Source organism: Pongo abelii, chromosome 20 (genome assembly GCF_028885655.2).
Source record: "Pongo abelii isolate AG06213 chromosome 20, NHGRI_mPonAbe1-v2.0_pri, whole genome shotgun sequence".
NCBI lineage: Eukaryota > Metazoa > Chordata > Mammalia > Primates > Hominidae > Pongo > Pongo abelii.
Genome location: NC_072005.2, coordinates 18,778,681 through 18,800,531, shown reverse-complemented (window position 1 = coordinate 18,800,531; position 21,851 = coordinate 18,778,681). Strand labels below are relative to the sequence as shown.

The window sequence follows — 21,851 nt, the reverse complement described above, 5'->3', positions numbered from 1 at the left end:
AGATGCTGTCTCAAAAACAAAAACAAAAAAAGTGCTGAGTACAGAGAAGATGGGGAGCAATGAGAAGTTACCTATAGGCTTAACAGGGGTACCTGTTTATTTCCTTGAACATTTGCAGGCGCTACTATACCAGGCAAAAGCAGACACTCACGTCTGGGAAGATGCCTTTAAGAACATAATTTCCTTTTCTTTTTTGAGACAAGAGTTTCGCTCTTGTTGCCCAGGCTAGAGTGCAGTGGTGCGATCTTGGCTCACTGCAACCTCTGCCTCCTGGATTCAAGCAATTCTCCTGCCTCAGCCTCCCAAGTAGCTGGGATTACAGGTGTACACCACCACGCCCAGCTAATTTTTGTATTTTTAGTAGAGATGGGGTTTCACCATGTTGGCCAGACTGGTCTCGACTCCTGACCTCAGGTGATCCACCCGCCTCAGCCTCCCAAAGTGCTGGGATTACAGGCACGAGCCACCAAGCCTGGTCATAACAACATAATTTCTAAGTACTCAGAAGATGAGGTAACCCTGGGAGTGTGTCTGATGGGGAATGGATCTAGTGTGGCTCCCAGATCTGGAGGAAGGATGAGATCTGGAGGAGGAATTATGAAAGGAGGGTGGGAACGGTAGTATTGTGAGCAGTGACAGCAGCGTGAGGGAAGACCTAGCTGATGATGGGAACTTGGGTTGTTATAGCTCCCACCAGGGGGGTTCCAAAAAAGGGCCACATCTCTTTCTAGCTCTGTAGTGCCTGATTGTCTGCACCTCCCTCCAGCAGGGCCCCCAGCCCCACATCCAGCACTTGCCCTCTTTTTGGGTTGCTTGGCCTAAGGATGGAAGAAGCCACGGCTAGGTGTACTTTTCCCTTTTTAGTAATGGTGTCTTTTTATTGATAACTTCCCAACAGCATCTGTAAACATCGGGTACAAAAATATTCCATTAAACTCTTTCCCGAGGTGGCTCTGTTTGCTCCATGGAGGCCTTCAGAGAGGCCTGCTGGCTCCTCAGGTTCCACACCTCTATTCAGAGAAACACAGGCCTCAGTACGCTCACGGCTGAATGGATGGCCAGCCTCCGTCTCAAGACTTCTACCTATCTCAGAAACCTCCTTGAGATACCAAGGAGAAAGTATTTGATACTTTTACGGAGCAAGGGGCAGGAAAAGCAGAATTAGTGGGTGCGGGGGTGGGCTGGGGTGAACTCAGAGACCGTGCTTGTGCACCTCAAGGAGGTCCTGACCAGGGGTGGGGGACATCTGGCTCTGGTCTCTGGGAACCTTTTAAGCATTCTTCAGAGCAGACGTCAGGCTCAGCTCTGGAAAAATTCCCCTGCGCCCAGCCCCAGGACTCCAGCTGGAATGGGCGTGCCCTGGCATGGCAGAGGGGTCTTGCAGAAGAGAGATGTTCTGAGGAAGGAAGGAGCCAGAATTAAAGACCCCCCAGGAATTCCACACCCCTCGGGAGAGAGCCTTGTCCCCCTAGGAGCCCTGGGTGACAGAACGGGGCAGCAAAAGAGCCCTGGGTGACAGAACAAGGCAGGGTTACCCGCTGCCGCCTTGTATGCCGCTGCCCTGAGACCCCCTCAAGGCACCGGGCAGCAGAGCTATTCGCCCGTCGTCTCCTCGTCATCTGTCTGGCTGCGGCCGTTGATGGCTGGAGAGCCAGGCTGGACATGGGACAGGTCCTCGAAGCCAGGGCTTAGGGAGGGTGAGACGGTGTCGGGGCTGGTGTCACATGAGCCCGTGCTCTGTTCTGAGGTGGCAATGGTGGTCGTGGTGCTGGGTGGGATGAGGTCTTCATCCTCTTCCTCTAGGAATGATGCCTCTGGGATATCTGGGGGAAGGAGGCCCAAGAGTTGGTTTTGTCACCTTGCCAAGCTCTGTGATGTAGGACTTATTGTCCATGTGACCCCTAACGGCTGCCCTCACCCCATGGGGGTATCACTTGACGCTTTTTTTTTTTTTTGAGAAGGAGTTTCGCTCTTGTTGCCCAGGCTAGAGTGCAATGGTGTAATCTCGGCTCACTGCAACCTCCGTTTCCCGGGTTCAAGCAATTCTTCTGCCTTAACCTCCCGAGTAGCTGGGACTACAGGTGCCCATCACCACGCCCATCTAATTTTGTATTTTTACGAGACACGGGGTTTCTCTATGTTGGTCAGGCTGGTATCGAACTCCCGACCTCAGGTGATCCACCCGCCTCAGCCTCCCAAAGTGTTGGGATTACAGGCATGAGCCACCGCGCCTGGCAGACTTGGCCCATTTTTATTTTGTAGAGGAGAAAACTGAGGCCCAGGCAGGGAAGAGCCCTCCCTTCAAGGTGAGGTGAGGAAGGGACACAAACTCTGGGGTTAGGCCTAAAGGAGCCCTGAGGGCGAACCTGGCTCACTGCACTACCTGAGCTAGGTACATGACCTCCCCTCAGCCCGGCTCCCTGCTCTGTAAACTGCTGTTGGAGGCCCTGGGATGGAGAGCTGTCGGCCTTTTCAACAGATGGGGTGAACTCCGGCTCAGCCTGCAGAGCCCTTTAAGGTGGTGGCAACATGGAGTGGTACCCCAGAGAACACGCGAGCTCTCTAGCCAGACAGATGTGAACTCAAGTCCTGCCCCTCTGGGCCTCTGTTTCCCTCTCCATGAAACGGGGATACTCACAGTCCCCACCCCATGGGTGACTGTGGGTAACAGCTGGCCATGGGACAGGTCCTCGAAGCTGGGGCTCAGATGTCGGGGCTGGTGTCACATGAGCCCGTGCTCTGTTCTGAGGTGGCTCATAATGCACACAGGGATAAGGACTGTCATGCTGCTTATCCACATTCTCCTGTGTGGCCTCCCCACAGGGCACGGACTCCCGTCTTAGTGCCCACTCTGCCAGCTGCTGACAGGACCAGGCCAGCACCCCGACCCTGCCCCCACCCCAGGTTTCCCCAGACCCACTGCCCATTACAGCCTGGTCTCAGTATCAGGCCCCAAGGTGGCCTTCCAGAAGCCTGCCCTGGGCGGAGAGTGCTGACATGCTCGGGAGCAGGAGCTCTGCGTGACACTTACGGCTGAAGGCCTCTGGGTGCTGCCTGGCCAGTTTCCCTTTCAGTGTCCTGCAGGGGAGAGAAGGCACACAGGGCTTAACCTGCTGAGCAGGCAGGCTGGGCCTGGTGCTGGCCACAAGCCCCTGCTGCCAGCTGAGGGCAAGGGGAGACGGGAGTGAGAACCCCCACACTGTTCATCACCTCACATCTTCACTCTCTCTAGGTGCTCAGCTCAGCAGCCACGGCCCTGACAGTCGCCCACCAGCCGGCCTCCAGCCCCAAGGTAGGCACCAACCCCCAACTAGTTAGACTCTGGGTGCTCTGAGCCTAGGCACTGGCCGGGGGCTCCCCCTGCAAGGCAGCTTCTTACATGTGGCCTCTTCTCTGATAAACTTTTTTTTTTTTTTTTTTTTTTTGAGACAGAATCTCACTCTGTCGCCCAGGGTGGAGTGCAGTGGTGCCATCTTGGCTCCCTGCAACCTCCACCTTCCGGATTCACATGATTCTCCTCCCTCAGCCTCCCAAGTAGCTGGGATTACAGGCACGTGCCACCATGCTCAGCTGATTTTTTTGTACTTTTGGTAGAGATGGGGTTTCATCATGTTGGCCAGGCTGGTCTCAAACTCCTGACCTCAGGTGATCCGCCTGCGTCAGCCTCCCAAACTGCTGGGATTACTGGCATGAGCCACTGTGCCCAGCCATTCCTGCCTTTTCATTATGTGTCTAGCACTATGTTACTTTTTTTTTTTTTTTTTTGAGATAAAATCTCGCTCTGTCGCCCAGGCTTGAGTGCAGTGGTGCGATCTCGGCTCACTGTAAGCTCCACCTCCTGGGTTCACGCCATTCTCCTGCCTCAGTCTCCCGAGTAGCTGGCACTACAGGCGCCCACCACCACGCCCGGCTAATTTTTTGTATTTTTAGTATTTTTTATATTTTTAGTAGAGACGGGATTTCACCATGTTAGCCAGGATGGTCTCGATCTCCTGACCTCGTGATCCGCCTGCCTAGGCCTCCAAAAGTGCTGGGATTATACGCATGGGCCACTGCGCCCGGCCGCACTATGTTACATTTTTGAAGAATAAATAAACTGCAAGGCTGGGAGTGATGGCTCATGCCTGTAATCCCAGCACTTTGGGAGGTCGAGGTGGATGGATCACCTGAGGCCAGGACTTCGAGATGAGCCTGGCCAACATGGGGAAACCCTGTCTCTACTAAAAAAAAAAACAAAAATTACACAAAATACAAAAATTAGGCTCACACCTGTAATCCCACCACTTTAGGAGGCCGAGGCAGGCAGATTGCTGGAGCTCAGGAGTTTGAGACTAGCCTGGGCAACACGGTGAAACCTCGTCTCTACTAAAATACAAAAAATCAGCTGGGCATGGCAGCATGCGCCTGTAGTCCCAGCTACTCAGGAGGCTGAAGCAGGAGAATCGCTTGAACCTGGGAGGCGGAGGTTGCAGTGAGCTGACATTGCACCACTGCACTCCAGCCTGGGCGACAGAGCAAGGCTCCATCTCAAAAACAAAACAACGATAACAAAAATTAGCTGGGCGTGGTACAGTATGTCTGCAGACCCAGCTACTTGGGAGGCTGAAGCACAAGAATCGCTTGAATCCGGGAGGCAGAGGTTGCAGTGAGCCAAGATCACGCCACTGCACTCCAGCCAGGGCCACAGATCAAGACTGTCTCGATCAATTAATCAATCAGTAAATAAACTCATGTCGAGATTTTATCCCAGGGTTGGAATTGTCCCAGACACTTAAGTGCGCAGTGAAGCCTTGTAAAACAAACAGAAATCTCCCCTTTACCCTGGTATGTGAAGGAAACTGAGGCTCAGATGGGGAGGTGGAGGCAGAGGTCAGCTGGGGCCCTGGGGTGGGGCTGAGCACCCACCTGATACGGCGGAAGATGCTGTCCAGGTCCCGTTTCATCTCTACCAGGGTCCTCGTGTGGTGCAGGAAGCGTTCGCTCATCTGCTGCAGGCGGGCGCTGGACAGGTTGTTGAAGTTGAGCAGCATCTCATTGGTCTTCTCAAAGCGGTCCAGCCTGATGGTGGAGAGAGGGCATGAGCTTCACTGCCCAGCTTCAGGGCCCTGCCCAACCTGGCCCAGCAGACTCTTCATGCCAAGCCCTTGGCTGCTTCACAACCTTTGCATGGGCTGTTCCCTTGTCCTGCAGAGTTCTACCTACTCTTTGAGCCACCTAGCAAACTCCTATTCAACCTTCAAAACCCTACTCAAGTGTGTCCTTCTCATGTAGCCTTGTCTACCTCTTCATTCAATCAGACTTTTTTTGAGACAGAGTCTCGCTCTGTCACCCAGGCTGCAGTGCAGTGGCGCGATCTCGGCTCACTGCAAGCTCCGTCTCCCAGGTTCATGCCATTCTCCTGCCTCAGCCTCCCGAGTAGTTGGGACTACAGGTGTCCGCCACCACGCCTGGCTAAGTTTTTGTATTTTTAGTAGAGACGGGGTTTCACCGTGTTAGCCAGGATGGTCTCGACCTCCTGACCTCGTGATCCACCCACCTTGGCCTCCCAAAGTGCTGGGATTACAAGAGTGAGCCATCGTGCCCGGCCCAATCAGACTCTTTTAATTCCACTAGCCCCAGGTTGTTCCTCTGGCCCAGCCCTGACACCACAGGGCCAGGAGGGTCTGTGCCTGGCTTTGTCTCCCCTCAGTCTAGAAGTTCCCCAGAGCCAGGTCTGAATCTGACCTAAAAAAACAGGAGACCAACCGGGCACGGTGGCTTACGCCTGCAATTCCAGCGCTTTGGGAGGCCAAGGCAGGCGGATCATGAGGTCAGGAGTTCAAGACCAGCCTGGCCAACATGGCGAAACCGCGTCTCTACTAAAAATACAAAAATTGGCTGGGCATGGTGGCAGGCGCCTGTAATCCCAGCTACTTGGGAGGCTGAGGCAGGAGAATCATTTGAATCCGGGAGGCGGACATAGCAGTGACCCAAGATTGCGCCACTGCACTCCAGCCTGGGCGACAGTGCGAAACTATGTCTCAAAAAAGGAGACCAGCACTTTAGGAGGTCGAGGCAGGGTGGATCACTTGACATCTGGCCAACATGGTGAAACCACATCTCTTCTAAAAATGAAAAAATCAGGGCCGGGCACGGTGGCTCACACCTGTAATCCTAGCACTTTGGGAGGCTGAGGCAGGTGGATCACGAGGTCAAGAGATTGAGTCCATTCTGGTCAACGTGGTGAAACCCCGTCTCTACTAAAAATACAAAAATTAGCTGGCCATGGTGGTGCACACCCACCTACTTGGAAGTCCCAGCTACTTGGAAGTAGTCCCAGCTACTTGGGAGGCTGAGGCAGTAGAATCACTTGAACCCAGGAGGCAGAGGTTGCAGTGAGCTGAGATTGCGCCACTGCACTCCAGCCTAGCGACAGAGCAAGACTCCGTCACAAAAAAAAAAAAAAAAATCAGCCAGGCATGGTGGTGCATGCCTGTAATCCCAGCCACGCAGGAGGCTGAAGCAGGAGAATCACTTGACCCCGGAGGCAGAGGATGCAGTGAGCAGCGATTATGCCATTGCATTCCAGCCTGGGCGACAGAGTAAGACTCTGTCTCCCAAAAAAAAACAAAAAAAAAAAGACACAGGAGAGAGACAGGTACCATTGAGACTCCGAGCTGCTCTGGGTCTGGGAGAAAAGGTAAGGAAATCAGGTCTGTCTGTGTCGTGACAGCTGGGAAGAGCCTTTGGCTCAGAGACACAAAAACAAAGCTGTGGGAGGCTGTTCTTCCACTCCAAGACTGTATTAGCCCAGTGGTGTCCAGTCTTTTCATTTCCCTGGGCCACACTGGAAGAAGAATTGTGTTGGGCCACACATAAAATACACTAATGCTAACGACAGCTGATGAGCTAAGAAAGAAAAAGAAAAAAGTCGCAAAAAAAATCTCGTAGTGTTTTAAGAAAGTTTACGAATTTGTGTCGGGCCACATTCAAAGGGTTGGACGGGCTGAGGGTTGGACAAGGTTGGTATCAGCCTTTTTTCCCCACAGGGCAGGCCTGAATTAGGGCAAGGTTTCAGCGGCCACAGCACCAAACCCCAGTGAGGACAAGAGGCCTTTTTATCCCCTCCAAGAGACCCTGGGCACTGTGCAGACACAGCCTGGGCTCTAGGATTCTAGTCCTTCAACAGGAAGTAGGCACACCAGCATAAAACCCGCATAAAGGCCGGGCACAGTGGCTCAGGCCTGTAATCCCAGGACTTTGGGAGGCCGAGGCGGGTGGATCACTTGAGGTCAGGAGTTCGAGACCAGCCTGACCAACATGATGAAAGCCCATCTCTACTAAAAATACAAAAATTAGCCGGGCATGGTGGCACATGCTTGTAATCCCAGCTACTCAGAAGGTTGAGGCAGGAGAAATCGCTTGAACCCGGGAGGCGGAGGTTGCAGTGAGGCAAGGTCGCACCATTGCACTCTAGCCTGGGCAACAAGAGCAAAACTCTGTCTCAAAAACAAGAAACAAATAAACAAAAAAACCGGCATATGGCCCCCTCTGGTCCTTCAACTCTCCCACCCCAGGCCTCGGGACAGGAGCCCCTGCAGCCCCCGCCAAGCCATCCGCAGCTGCAAAACCTCCCCAAAGCCCTGCTTCCTGTGCCAAGGCCTCGCCTCCAGGCCGGGAAGGAATTTACTTTGGAGCCAGCAACAGATTTGCTCATTTCCTTCATTTTATCACCAGTGTGGGCCCCGGGTAGGGGCGGGCAAGACAAGAATGCTGGCCAGCCCGTGGATTCCTTCCCACGCTCAGGTCCCCCAGCCGCCACTCACATGTTCTTCTGGGCCAGGATGATGGCGTTGACATCATCTGTGTTCACCATGCTCAGGATGCGGCCGCAGAAGACCCTCGAGGCCGAGTCCGGGAGGTCCATCTCTTCCTCCTCCTCCGCTGCCTGAAACAGGCAAGAACAGAGTGGTCTGCACCAGTCACCAGGTGAGGTGGGACCAAGAGGCCAGGCCGGGACCCCCATGTGCTGGAATCTAACCCAACCGTGGTGGTATCCTACAGTGGGGATGTGTGACTGCGGCTCAGTCATGCCACCTGAACCTCAGGTGTGCCACCCCAGGAATTTGGAGGTATTGGGCAAACTAAGAGAGGTTGTTATTTGTAAACTGTACCCAAGCACATTAGAATCCCATCATCTCCCACTTCCATGAGCCCAAGGCCACAGGCACCTCTCACCTGCACAGATCTGCCAGCTTCCTCCCTCATCCCCTGCCTCACAACTGCTGTCCTCACAAGCTGAACGTGTGTGGCAGCTTCAGCAAATCATCACCACCTTCAATGTCTCCTCTCCCAAGAGGTCAAAGACTCCTGTTCCAGTCACTCTTACCGCTTCTTTTACTACTTGACCTCGTTTTTTTATTTCTTTTTGATACGGAGTTTCACTCCCAGGCTGGAGGGCAATGGCAAGATCTTGGCTTAGCACAACCTCCGCCTCCCAGGTTCAAGCAATTCTCCTGCCTCACCCTCCCGAGTAGCTGGGATTACAGGTGCCCGCCACCACGCCTGGCTAATTTTTGTATTTTTTAGTAGAGACGGGGTTTCACCATGTTGGCCAGGCTGCTCTCGAACTACTGACCTCAGGTGATCCACTCGCCTCAGCCTCCCAAAGTGCTGGGATTACAGGCATGAGCCACCACGCCCAGGCTACTTTACCTTGTTTTTGTTTGTTTGTTTGCTTGTTTGTTAAGAGACAGGGTCTCACTATGTTGCCTAGGCTGCTCTTAAATTCCTAGGCTGACACGACCCTTTTGCCTTGGCCTCCCAAAGTGCTAAGATTATAGGCCTGAGCCACCGCGCCCAGCCACACCTTACCTTGATTTAACTGCTTCACTGGTTCACCTCTTCATGAAATTATCCTAGTTATCAACTAACCTGTGTGCCTGTCACCGCCACAACGTTAGCTCCAAAAGAGCAGAGGTGGCCGGGTGCTGTGGCTCATGTCTGTAATCCTAGCACTCTGGGAGGCCGAGACGGGTGGATCACGAGGTCAGGAGTTCGAGACCAGCCGGGCCAACATAGTGAAACCCCATCTCTACTAAAAATGCAAAAATTAGCCAGGCATGGTGGCGGGCACCTTTAGTCCCAGCTACTCACTTGAACCCAGGAGGTGGAGGTTGTGGTGAGCCAAGACTGTGCCACTGTACTCCAGCCTGGGCGACAGAGAGACTCCATCTCAAAAAAAAAAAAAAGAAAAAAAAAAAGAGCAGAGGCGTGTCTGTCACCAGAACCCGACCCGGAGTCTTGCTCATAGCAAGGGGCTGCCAGAATGTTGTTGTGGGGAAGGGCAACAGAACTTTTCAAACTCAGCTCTGACGTGACACTTTTATTAGCAAATTAAAGCCCAGAATTGCAGGTACTCACAGCCAACCTGTGGGCCCCAGCAACCCAGATGGTTCTGAGGTTCCCAGTTTCGCTGGCACACGGATGACCATAATGGCAGGCAGGGACTCCCCGGAGCAGCCGGGGTAGGAGGGGCTGCAGCACTGACCCTCCTAGGGAGTTCAGGAAAAATCTAGGATCTTGATATTAGTTTGGCTCTGAAGCCCACACATTTAATAGCCAAGAAACAGAGAGCTACTTCTACTGGATTAGAAAGGGTTTCAGAGGCCGGGTGTTGTGGCTCACGTCTGTAATCCTAGCACTTTGGGAGGCTGAGGTGGGCAGACTACTTGACGTCAGGAGTTCAAAACCAGCCTGGCCAACATAGTGAAACTCAGTCTCTACTAAAAATACAAAAAAAATTAGCCGCCGGGCATGGTGGCGGGCACCTGTAGTCCCAGCTACTCGGATGGCTGAGGCAGGAGAATGGCTTGAACCTGGGAGGCAGAGGTTGCAGTGAGCCGAGATCACGCCACTACACTCCAGCCTGGGCGACAGAGTGAGACTCTATCTAGAAAGAAAGAAGGAAAGAAGGAAAGAAAGAAAGAGAGAGAGAGAAAGAGAGAAAGAGAGAGGAGAGAGAAAGAGAGAGAGAGAGAAAGAGAGAGAGAGAGAGAGAAAGAAAGAAAAGAAAGAAAGAAAAAGAAAGAAAGGGTTTCAGAGCTCACTTAATGTACTCTCCCATTTATTCAGCAGCTACTCTATGCTAAACAAAGCATCAAGCTCATAATACTGTTATCATCCTTATTTATAGATGAGAAAACTGAGGCTCAGGGACACTGAGAAACTGGGCCACTGTCACACAGCCAGTGAACCTAACTCACAACAAATGGCCACAGCCCACAGGTCTCACAAAGGTGTGAATCTGAACAGGTACACAATATCCAGCTGTGACAGGACAGTGGCTTCTTACAGCAGCTGATTTCTGGCCGACTTCTGACGTTTCTCCAGGAAAAAACAGGAAACAGGGATTTTTTTTTCTGGGAAATTGCCTCATTGACAAATGTTAGCAATCAATACTTTTTTCCAAAATATCATGGAGGCCAAGGGTATCTATTTGTGATCTGAATCTGGTCAGTGGTTTGCAGCACCTTCTAGAAATAAGGTGCCACACCTGGCGAAACCCCCTTCCCTCTAATAATAGCTATGGTTATTGAACTCCTATGACATGCCACGCAGAGACACCCACAGTCTCCACATTCCCAAAGAAGCATGATCTTGTATAAAGAGGATACCTGGACCGAGTGCTCATGCCTGTAATCTCAGCACTTTGGGAGGCCAAGGCTGGTGGATCACCTGAGGTCAGTTCAAGACCAGCCTGGCCAACATGGTGAAACCCCCGTCTCTACTAAAAATACAAAAATTAGCCAGGCATGATGGCGGGCACCTGTAGTCCCAGCTACTCAGGAGGCTGAGGCAGGAGAATCGCTTGAACCCGGGAGGCAGAGGTTGCAATGAGCCAAAACCAAGCCACTGCATTCTAGTGTGGGCTACAGAGGGAGACTCCATCTCAACTTAAAAAAAAAAAAAAAAAGACACCTGGAGAGGGAGGCCCATAGCTAGTACCAGTGAGGCACAGTATTGGGACCTTCTGGGATACACTCCTCCTTCAAAACAGGACTCTTTTCTGTCTCTGGCTCCCAGATGTGAGGGCTGAGGGGTTCCTGGCACCTCCCTCCCGTCCCCCCACAACTTCCTCTCCCAAGAAGCCTTCCCTGATTACTGCTAGTATGGCCCACATACACAGTGAAATTGACCCAGCAAGAGCTCTGATCCCAATTCCAAATGTAGATTTATTGAAGAAACGCAGAGAGGTAGGCTGTTTGACCATGGGAGAGCCACTTCACCCTTCCGAATCAGTTTTTTCAACCATAAAATGAGAATAAGGTAGAATGAAGATCTCACAGTGCTGTCTGTGGCAACTGAAACCAAAGGTGATAACGACTGGAGCTCAGGACAGGCTGTTTCTCCAAGAGGAGTGTGAAGAAGTCCCGGGACAGGGCCCGGAAATCAACATTTTGAGAGCATCCCAGGGGCCTCTAAGAATATATTACGGGCAAACACTTGTAGAGCACTTCATTTCATCCTCAATCACCGTTACGAGGCAGACACAATCATCTCCGAGTGAAACTGAGGCTCACAGGGGTGGGCTCCGTTGCCGAAACTCACGGGGAGAGGCAGAGAAGCACCACGGTTCTATATCCAGGTTATTTAACAGAATTTAACTCAGCCATCCAAGCTCTGAAAAACCCCAAGTGGGGAGGGGCTCAAATATCCCCTCACGCCCCGTCCCCTACAATACAGGGAAACTGAGGCACAAACCAGGCAACGCGCAGCTCCAGGTTACACGACACACCCAGAACACAAGAGGCCCCAATTCCTATGCCCCTGATCCGGATCCGGATCCAGATCCAGCCCGTAGCGCCGCCTGCGTATCCATTGAGCAGACGGGGAAACTGAGGCCTGTGCGCAGCAGGAATGACCAGATGTGGCCAGCGGCGCACCCCACCCCACCGCAGCCCGGGGACCGCGCCCGACCCGGACCGGTTCCCCGCGGCCCTGGAGTCCCCAGCCCCACCCCAAACTCGGCCCCGGCGTCGGTAGCGGCGGCACCTGCACATCTGGCGGCCTTGCTCGCGCTTCCGGGATGGCGCCCGCGCCGGCGAAACGTCACTGCGCACCGATCGTGCGAGCGCGCGTGGCGGCGGCGTACCCTAGAGCCGCTTGCGTGCGTTAAGTCACGCCAGGAAAGGGCGGGGCTTAGACGGAGCTTCAGCTTGTGGATGCATCACAATGAATAGCCAATGAAACAGTTCGTCTCGCGCCTGCGTATTTCCAGAAGTCCAGAAGCCCAGGGTTGAAAGCGGCCCGGAAGAAGGAAGGCTGACAGAAGTGTCCCATTTTATAGATAGTGTGACTGAGGTCCCAGAGTGGTAACCCTCCCCAAGGTCGTAAACGCTACAGTGGTCAGAGGCCAAACCACACTCAGGTGTCCTGCTTTCCAGGCAGGGAATTAGACTCATCTGTGTTCAGACATCCCTGCTCCACTTTTGCTGAGTTTTTTGGTCCAAATTTCCTTTTTTTTTTTTTTTTTTTTTGAGACAGAGTTTCGCTCTTGTTGCCCAGGCTGGAGTACAATGGCGTGATCTCGGCTCACCGCAACCTCTGCTTCCCAGGTCCAAGCGATTCACCTGCCTCAGCCTTCCCGAGTAGCTGGAATTACAGGCATGTGCCACCATGCCCAGCAAATTTTGTGTTTTTAGTAGAGACAGGGTTTCTCCATGTTGGTCAGGCGGGTCCCGATTTCCCGACCTCAGGTGATCTGCCCGCTTCGGCCTCCCAAAGTGTTGGGATTACAGGCATGAGCCACCGCGCCCAGCCCTGGTTTCCATTTACACTTCCACGTTGTTTTGGAGGAATGCGCTGGGGAATTTTTTAAAAGGGTTTACAGGCTGGGCGCGGTGGCTCACATCCTGTAATTGTAATCCGAGCACTTTGGGAGGCCGAGGCGGGCGGATCACGAGATCAGGAGTTCGAGACCAGTCTGACCAACATGGTGAAACCTTGTCTCTACTAAAAATAAAAAAAATTAGTTGGGAGTGGTGGCGGGAACCTGTAATCCCAGCTACTCAGGAGGCTGAGGCAGGAGAATCGCTTGAACCCAGGAGGCAGAGGTTGCAGTGAGCCAAGATCACACCACTGCACTCCAGCTTGGGCGACAGAGCAAGACCACGTCTCAAAAAAAAAAAAAGGTCAAGCTAAAAAATGAAGAAAATGTATTTTAAGTTCATATTAGTTTGTGTATACGAGTACCAAGTTTTTGTAATAAAATGCCTCACAGCTACAATTGGAAAAAAAAAAAAAATGGGCCTGTGGCCCAAGCCTGTGGTCCCAGCTACTCAAGAGGCTGAGGTAGGAGGATCGTTTGAGGCCAGGAGGCAGAAGTTGCAGTGAACGAAGATCCCACTCCAGCCTGGGCAAGAGAGTGAGACCCAGTCTCAAAAAACAAACAGGTCCGGCACAGTGGCTCATGCCTGTAACCCCAGCACTTTGGGAGGCCGAGGCAGGTGTATCACCTGAGGTCAGGAGTTTGAGACCAGACTGGCCAACATGGTGAAACCCCATCTCTACTAAAAATACAAAAAAAAAATTAGCCTGGCGTGGTGGCAGGTGCCGTAATCATAGCTACTCAGGAGGATGTGGCATGAGCATCTCTTGAACCTGGGAGGCGGAGATTGCAGTGAGCCGAGATTGTGCCACTCCACTCCAGCCTGGGTGACAGAATGAGACTTTGTCTCAAAAAGCAACAACAACAACAACAAAAATCGCCATAAACTGATATGGATTTATTTTATGGGTTATAATTATTTCCTTTCCCGCCCCTTTAAATTAGCTCCTGGCCGGGCGCAGTGGCTTACGCCTGTAATCCCAGCACTTTGGGAGGCTGAAGCAGGCGGATCATGAGGTCAGGAGATTGAGACCATCCTGGCTAACATGGTGAAACCCTATCTCTACTAAAAATACAAAAAATTAGCCAGGCGTGGTGGTGGGCGCCTGTGGTCCCAGCTACTCGGGAGGTTGAGGCAGGAGAATGGTGCAAACCTGGGAGGCAAAGCTTGCAGTGAGCCTCTAGAGATCGAGCCACTGCACTCCAGCCTGGGCGACAGAGCAAGACTCTGTCTCAATAAATAAATAAATAAATAAGCTCCTGTGTCATTTTAATATGTCGCCACCATTCTCTGAGCATTATTTATCTTGGGCTCCCCAACATGATCCAATGCTGTGTAAAATCCCTGGAATCAGCCATTTCTCCAAGGAACCTGGTTCCTTTGCTTCAAGAGTAGGATTTAGAAACCAAGATCAGTTGGGGCGCAGTGATTCACGCCTGTAATCCCAGCACTGCGGGAAGCTGAGGTGGGCAGATCAGGAAGTCAGGAGTTCGAGACCACCTGGGCCAACATGATGAAACCCCATCTCTATTAAAAACACAAAAAATTAGCCGGGCATGGTGGTGGGCACCTGTAATCCCAGTTACTCAAGAGGCTGGAGAATCACTTGGAACTGGGAGGCAGAGGCTGCAGTGAGCTGAGATCACCCACTGCACTCCAGCCTGGGCAACAAGAGCAAAACTCTGTCTCAAAACAAAAAAGAAAGAGGCCGGGTGTAGTGGCTCACTCCTGTAATCCCAGCACTTTGGGAGGCCAAGGTGGGCAGATCACCTGAGGTCGGGAGTTCGAGACCAGCCTGACCAACATGGAGAAACCCTGTCTTTACTAAAAATACAAAATTAGCCAGGCGTGGTGGCACATCCCTGTAATCCCAGCTACTCGGGAGGCTGAGGCAGGAGAATCGTTTGAACCTGGGAGACGGAGGTTGCGGTGATCCGAGATCACACCACTGCACTCCAGCCTGGGCAACAAGAGCGAAGCTCCGTCTCAAAAAAAAAAAAAAAAAAGAAAGAAAGAAAGTAGGAAAGAAAGGAAGGGAGGGAGGGAGGGAAAGAAGGGAAAGAAAGAAAGAAATTGGCCGGGTGCTGTGGCTCATGCCTGTAATCCCAGGATTTTGGGAGGCAGAGGCGGGCAGATTACCTGAGGTAAGGAGTTCGAGACCTGCCTGGCCAGCATGGTGAAACCCCGTCCCTACTAAAACACACACACACACACACACACAGACACACACACTTAGCTGGGCATTGTGACGCGCACCTGTAGTCCCAGGTACTTGGGAGCCTGAGGCAGGAGAATTGCTTGAACCCAGGAGACAGAGGTTGCAGTGAGCCAAGATCACACCACTGCACTCCAGCCTGGGCAACAGAGCAAGTCTCCATCTCAAAAAAAAAAAAAAAAAAAAGACCGGGCGCGGTGGCTCACACCTGTAATCCTAACACTTTGGGAAGCCAAGGCAGGCAGATTGCCTGAGCTCAGGAGTTCGTGACCAGCCTGGGCAACACAGTGAAACCCTGTCTCTACTAAAACACAAAAAGTTAGCCGGGCGTGGCAGCGTGCGCCTGTAATCCCAGCTACTAGGGAGGCTGAGGCAGGAGAATGGCTTGAACCAGGGAGGCAGAGGTTGCAATGAGCTGAGATCGCGCCACTGCACTTCAGCCGGCAGGACAGAGTGAGACTCTGTCTTCAAAAAAAAAAAAAAAAATGAAACCAAGACCTGGGTGCTGTGTGTGCTCATTGCTGCTGGGGTGTCACTGCTTCTAGAGGTACCCATCAGCAGGCACAGCTAAACAATAAGCCAGGCGTAGTGGCACAAACCTGTAATCTCAGCTACTCAGAAGGATGAGGTGGGAGGATCACTTAAACCCAGGAGTTTGAGGCTGCAGTGAGCTGTGATCAAGCCACTGCACTCCAGCCTGGGTGACAGAGACCCATTCTCCTAATAAATACAAATCACGAAGCTGTGTGCAGTGGTTCATGCCTGTAATCCTAGCACTTTGGGAGGCCGAGGCGGGCAGATCAGTTGAACTCAGGAGTTTGAGACCAGCCTGGGCAACACGGCAAAAGTCTGTCTCTACAAAAAATACAAACATGGCCAGGTGCACTCCTGTAATCTCAGCATTTTGGGAGGCTGAGGGGGGCAGATCACCTGGGGTCAGGAGTTTGAGACCATCCTGGCCAACATGACGAAACCCTGTCTCTACTAAAAATACAAAAATTAGCTGGGCGAGGTGGCACATGCCTGTTATCCCAACTACTTGGAAGGCTGAGGCAAGAGAATCGCTTGAACCCAGGTGGCTGAGGTTGCAGTGAGCCGAGATCATGCCATTGCACTCCAGCTGGGTGATAGAGTGAGACTCTGTCTCAAAAAATAAAACAAGTGGCCAGGCGCGGTGGCTCAGTGGCCAGGTGCAGTGGCTCAAGCCTGTAATCCCAGCACTTTGGGAGGCCAAGGCAGGTGGATCATGAGGTCAGGGGTTTGAGACCAGCCTGACCAACATGGTGAAACCCCGTCTCTACTAAAAATACAAAAATTAGCCAGGCATGGTGGTACGCACCTGTAATCCCAGCTACACATGAGGCTGAGGCAGGAGGATCACTTGAACCCAGGAGGCGGAGGTTGCAGTGACCCGAGATCGCGCCATTGCACTCCAGCCTGGGTGACAAAGTGAGACTCTGTCTCAAAACAACAACAAAAACAAAAATAAAAACATTAGCTGGGCATGGTGGCACATGTCTGTAGTCCCAGCTACTCAGGAGGCCGAGGTGAGAAGATCACCTGAGTCCCAGAGGTGGAGGCTGCAGTGAGCCGTGATTGCACCTCTGCACTCCAGCCAGGCAACAGAGCAAGACCCTGTCTCAAGAAATAAAAAATAAATACAAACCATGAATTCATACGGAGATGAGGATGCCTTTTCTTTTTTTGAGACAGAGTCTCGCTGTTGTTGCCTGGGCTGGAGTGCAATGGCGCCATCTCGGCTCACTGCAACCCTGCCTCCCAGGTTGAAGCAATTCTCCTGCCTCAGTCTCCCGAGTAGCTGGGATTATAGGCGCCCACCACCATGCCCAGCTAATTTTTTGTATTTTTAGTAGAGACGGGGTTTCACTATGTTGCCCAGGCTGGTCTTGAACTCCTGACATCGTGATCTGCCTGCCTCGGCCTCCCAAAGTGCTAGGATTACAGGAGTGAGCCACCGCGCCCGGTCAAGGATGCCTTTTTTTTTTTTTTTTGAGGTGGAGTTTCACTCTTGTTGCCCAGGCTGGAGCGCAATGGCAGGATCTCGGCTCATCGGAACCTCTGCCTCCCGGGTTCAAGCGATTCTCCTCCCTCAGCCTCTTGAGTAGCTGGGATTACAGGCATGCGCCACCACATCCAGCTAATTTTGTATTTTTAGTAGAGATGGGTTTCTCTATTTGGTCAGGCTGGTCTCAAACTCCCGACGTCAGGTGATCCGCCTACCTCGACCTCCCAAAGTGCTGGGATTACAAGTATGAGCCACACTGCGCCCTACCTAGGATACCTGTTTTTTTTTTTTTCTTTTCTTTTTTTTTTTTTGAGACGGAGTTTCGCTCTTGTTGCCCAGGCTGGAGTATAATGGCGTGATCTCAGCTCACTGCAATCTCCGCCCCCCGAGTTCACGGGATTCTCCTGCCTCAGCCTCCCGAGTAGCTGGGATTACAGGCATGTGCCACCACACCCTACTAATTTTGTATTTTTAGTAGAGATGGGGTTTCTCCATGTTGGCCAGGCTGGTGTCGAACTCCCAACCTCAGGCCATCTGCTGGCCTCAGCCTCCCAAAGTGCTGGGATTACAGGCGTGAGCCACCACTCCCAGCCACTAGGATGCCTTTTTTAAAGTGAGATAATCCAAGTTAAATGTATGAAGAAAACAAGGTGAATAGTAATTGCTCCATACATGTTTGCTTTTGAGAAGTGTGTCATTAGGTTTAAAAAAAAAAATTAATGTTAAAAGTAATTATTGTTAGCTATTGAGATTCTATACGGTGTGTGTGTTATAAGTTATATTTGTAATTTCTCTGAGTCTCTGTTAATTGCGAGTCTGTGTAATCACAACATCTATCTCTGAAGGTTGTAGAGAGCTTGGAAGATAAACACACAAGTTCTTGGGCACATGAAGACTGTTTCAGAGCCCTGGAATTACACATATCTGAGTTTTAAATCCTAGCTGAATGGCCCTGGGCAAGCAGCTTAACTTTATGAAATCACGTAGGCAAAATCCTTACAACAAGACTTGGTAGACAGTAAGCCCTCAGTAAACTGTTGATAATATCACTCCCAGGTTCTGCTGCCATCATTCATGCGAAAGTCAATGACTGGGAGGCAGAGGCTGGAGGATCCATTCAGCCCAAGAGTTCGAGGCCAGCCTGGGAAACATTGAGACCTTGTTTCTAAAAAAAATTTTAAAAATTAACTGGGCGTGGTGGTGCACATCTGTAGTCCCAGGTGCTTGGGAGGCTGAAGTGGAAGAATTACTTGATCCCAGAGGTTCCAGGCTGCAGTAAGCTTGGATAGGCTGCAGTAAGCTAGGATTTCACCACTGTACTCCAGGCTGGGTAACAGAGGGAGACCCTGTCTCAAAAAAAAAAAAAAAGAAGTCAATGAGGACTGGAATCCTTTTTTTTTTTGAGACAGTCTCGCTCTATCGCTCAGGCTGGAGTGCAGTGGCACAATCTCAGCTCACTGCAAGCTCCGCCTCCTGGGTTCACAGCATTCTCCCGCCTCAGCCTCCCGAGTAGCAGGGACCACAGGCGCCTGCCACCACACCCAGCTAATTTTTTTTTTTTTTTTTTTGTATTTTTAGTAAAGACGGGGTTTCACCATTCACAGGATGGTCTTGATCTCCTGACCTTGTGATCAGCCTGCCTCGGCCTCCCAAAGTGCTGGGATTACAGGCGTGAGCCACCACACCTGGCAGGAATTCTTATATATTTAGTTCAACAATTGGTTTTTGTTGTTGGTGGTGGTTTTTTTTTTTTTTTTGAGACTGAGTCTCACTCTGTTGCCCAGGCTGGAGTACAGTGGCGTGATCTCAGCTCACTGCAACTTCTGCCTCTCGTATTCAAGCCATTCTCCTGCCTCAGCCTCCCGAGTAGCTGGGATCATAGGTGTGCGCCACCATGCCCAGCTAATTTTTGTATTTTTAGTAGAGACAGGGTCTCACCATGTTGGCCAGCTTGGTCTCCAACTCCTGACCTCGTGATCCACCCTCCTTGGCCTCCCAAAGTGCTGGGATTACAGGTGTGAGCTACCATGCCCAGCCTGTTGCTTTTTAATTTGAGACAGAGTCTCACTTTGTCACCCAGGCTGGAGTGCAGTGGTGCGATCTCAGCACACTGCAACCTCCACCCTCTGGGTTCAAGTGATTCTCCTGCCTCAGCGTCCCCAGAAGCTGGGATTATAGGCACCGCCACCACACCTGGATAATTTTTGTATTTTTACTAGACAAAGGGTTTTACCATGTTGGCTAGGCTGGTCTCAAACTCCTGACCTCAGGTGATCCGCCTGCTTTGGCCTCCCAAAGTGCTGGGATTACAGGTGTGAGCTACTGTACCCGGCTAGAATTTTTTTTTTTTTTTTTTTGAGATTGAGTCTCACTCTGTCACCCAGGCTGGAGTGCAGAGGTGCGATCTCAGCTCACTGCAACCTCTGCCTCCCGGGTTCAAGCGATTCTCCTGGCTCAGCCTCCCAAGTAGCTGGGATTACAGGTGTGTGCCACCACACCCATCTAATTTTTGTATTTTTAGTACAGACCAGGTTTCACCATGTTGGTCAGGCTGGTCTCGAACTCCTGATCTTCTGATTCACCTGCCTCGGCCTCCCAAAGTGCTGGGATTACAGGCGTGAGCCACTGCACCTGACTAGAATTCTTATATATTTAGTTCAACAGTTTGTTTGTTTTTTGAGACAGAGTCTCACTCTGTCACCCAGGCTGGAGTGCAGTGGCACAATCTCAGCTCACTGCAACCTCTGCCTCCCGGGTTCAGGTGATTCTCCTGCCTCAGCCTCCCGAGGAGCTGGGATTACAGGCACATGCCATTATACCCGGCTAATTTTTGTATTTTACTAGAGATGGGGTTTCACCATGTTGGCCAGGGTGGTCTCAAACTCCTGGCCTCAAGTAATCTGCCCGCTTTGGCCTCCCAAAGTGCTAGGATTACAGGTGTGAGTCACCATGCCCAGCAGTTCAACAGTTTTAAAAATTTTTCGGCCAGGCGTGGTGGTTCACACCTGAAATCCCAGCACTTTGGGAGGCTGAGGCAGGCAGATCACAAGGTCAGGAGTTTGAGACTAGCCTGGCCAACATGGTGAAACTCCATCTCTATTAAAAACACAAAAATTACCCGGGCATGGTTGCATGTGCCTGTAATCCCAGCTATTTGGGAGGCTGAGGCAGAGAATTGCCTGAATCTGGGAGGCGGAGGTTGCAATGAGCTGAGTTCACACCACTGCCCACTAGCCTGGGCGACAGAGCAAGACTCCATTTCAAAAAAAAAAATAATAAATTGTTCACTCCCCTCTGGATATGGCCCATATTCTGGGGACCCATGAAGTTCTCCTTTCTTACCTAGCCCTAGTGGAGGAGGAGAAACAGAGTCAGAAATAGACCCCTCTACCCCACTGGGGTCAGTGGTTGGAAAAAAAGCAGAGGGACTTAAAGCTGGAGAAAACTAGAATAGGATGTGAGGGCTAATATTAGAAGCAAGGAAGGTTGCAAGGAGGGAGGTACCTCTGGATGGGGTTTTGAGGTAGAAATAGGAGTTTTCTAGAAGCAGACAATCATTTGGAGCTGAGGGAATTATAGGAGCCAAGGAAAGATGATGGGAAAGCACCTAGGGCGGACTTGATCTTTGTAAGAATTGACAGGGAGCTCAATGTATCAGGCAGGAGACACTTCTGAGAGGGCAGCTGGGATGGAGGCTGCTGGGAAAAGAAGAACCATGGCTCTGTTTGCACTCTGCAGCAGAAGACACCCAGGCTGGAGAAGCCAGGCTTTTTTCTTTTTCTTTTCTTTTTTTTTTTTTGGAGACAGCGTCTCATTTTGTTGCCAGGCTAGAGTGCAGTGGCGCAAACTCTGTTCACTGCAACCTCTGCCTCCCTGGTTCAAGCGATTGTCCTGCCTCAGCCTCCCGAGTAGCTAGGATTACAGGCACCTGCCACCACGCCCAGCTAATTTTTGTATTTTTAGTAGGGAGGGGTTTCACCATGTTGGCCAGGATGGTCTCAATCTCCTGACCTTGTGATCCTCCCACCTCGGCCTCCCAAAGTGCTGGGATTACAGGCGTGAGCCACTGCGCCCCGCCTTTTTTTTTTTTTTGAGACCGGGTCTTGCTCTGTCACCGAGACTGGAGTGTAGTATTGCAATCTTGGCTCACTGCAACCTCTGCCTCCCAGATTCAGGTGATTCTCCTGCCTTACCCTCTTGAGTAGCTGGGATTACAGGCATGCACCACCATGCCCAGATAATTTTTGTATTGGTAAAGACAGGGTTTCACCATGTTGGCCAGGCTGGTCTTGAACTCCTGACCTCAAGTGATCCACCCACCTTGGCTTCCCAAAGTGCTGGGATTACAGACATGAGCCACAGTGCCAGGCCAAAATCAAACTTTTCAGTGGGTCCTTGGGGCTCTTTTGGAAGCCAAGGAACATTTACGAGGGTCTTAGAAGGGGTGGGGACTATAGATAGAGGCCAAAAGGGACTTGGCTGGCCCCTGATGTTTTGTATACACTGGACTTGAGATAAGAACATTTTTTTTGTATGATGAAGGGAGAGGATAGAAAGTTATGGGAACATTCGGTCTGCCCGGAGATGGGGACTTTGGGGGGTCGGGTTTGGGGACTCGAAGGCTTTCTCTGCCACTTTTTTCCGTTTCATTTCCTTTTTTGTGTATGTGATAGGGTCTTACTCTGTTGCCTGTACTGAAGCGCAATGGCGTGATCACTGCTCCAGCCTAGCAACAGAGCAA

The 21,851-nt window shown here is 51.5% G+C and overlaps 2 protein-coding genes across 7 annotated transcripts in view; one reads left to right on the top strand and one right to left on the bottom strand.

The window, feature by feature from the left end:
• CRLF1 (cytokine receptor like factor 1) overlaps positions 1–3,333 on the top strand; it is a 39,709-nt gene extending 36,376 nt beyond the window's left edge. For 4 of the 5 annotated variants that reach the window (XM_063719373.1, XM_054539943.2, XM_063719372.1 and 1 more), the window contains one exon: positions 3,233–3,333. In XM_063719373.1, the coding sequence (XP_063575443.1) occupies positions 3,233–3,318 (86 nt within the window). In that variant the 3' untranslated portion in view covers positions 3,319–3,333. The remainder of the gene's footprint in view (positions 1–3,232) is intronic. The other variant, XM_054539947.2, reaches the window with a different exon arrangement.
• On the bottom strand, positions 851–12,273 carry KXD1 (KxDL motif containing 1). Of its 2 annotated transcripts, none has more exons than XM_024236553.3 (5): positions 12,034–12,273; positions 7,806–7,927; positions 4,906–5,058; positions 3,032–3,078; positions 851–1,823 (listed from the first exon to the last, which is right to left on the bottom strand). In XM_024236553.3, the coding sequence occupies exons 2-5, from the start codon at positions 7,904–7,906 to the stop codon at positions 1,594–1,596; spliced, it is 531 nt and encodes a 176-aa protein (XP_024092321.1). In that variant the 5' UTR covers positions 7,907–7,927; positions 12,034–12,273; the 3' UTR covers positions 851–1,593. The 2 variants fall into 2 exon arrangements, with proteins under 2 accessions (XP_024092321.1, XP_054395928.1); XM_054539953.2 differs by having other exon boundaries at positions 11,164–12,156.
• Positions 12,274–21,851: the final 9,578 nt, after the last annotated feature.

Coding starts and splice junctions, on each gene's coding strand:
- KXD1 (XM_024236553.3), bottom strand. CDS start 7,906: ATGGACCTCCCGGACTCGGCCTCGAGGGTCTTCTGCGGCCGCATCCTG. Junction 5,059..7,805: donor ATCCTGGCCCAGAAGAACAT/GTGAGTGGCGGC, acceptor CTCCACCATCAG/GCTGGACCGCTTTGAGAAGA. Junction 1,824..3,031: donor GCACCCAGAGGCCTTCAGCC/GTAAGTGTCACG, acceptor TCCTTCCCCCAG/ATATCCCAGAGGCATCATTC.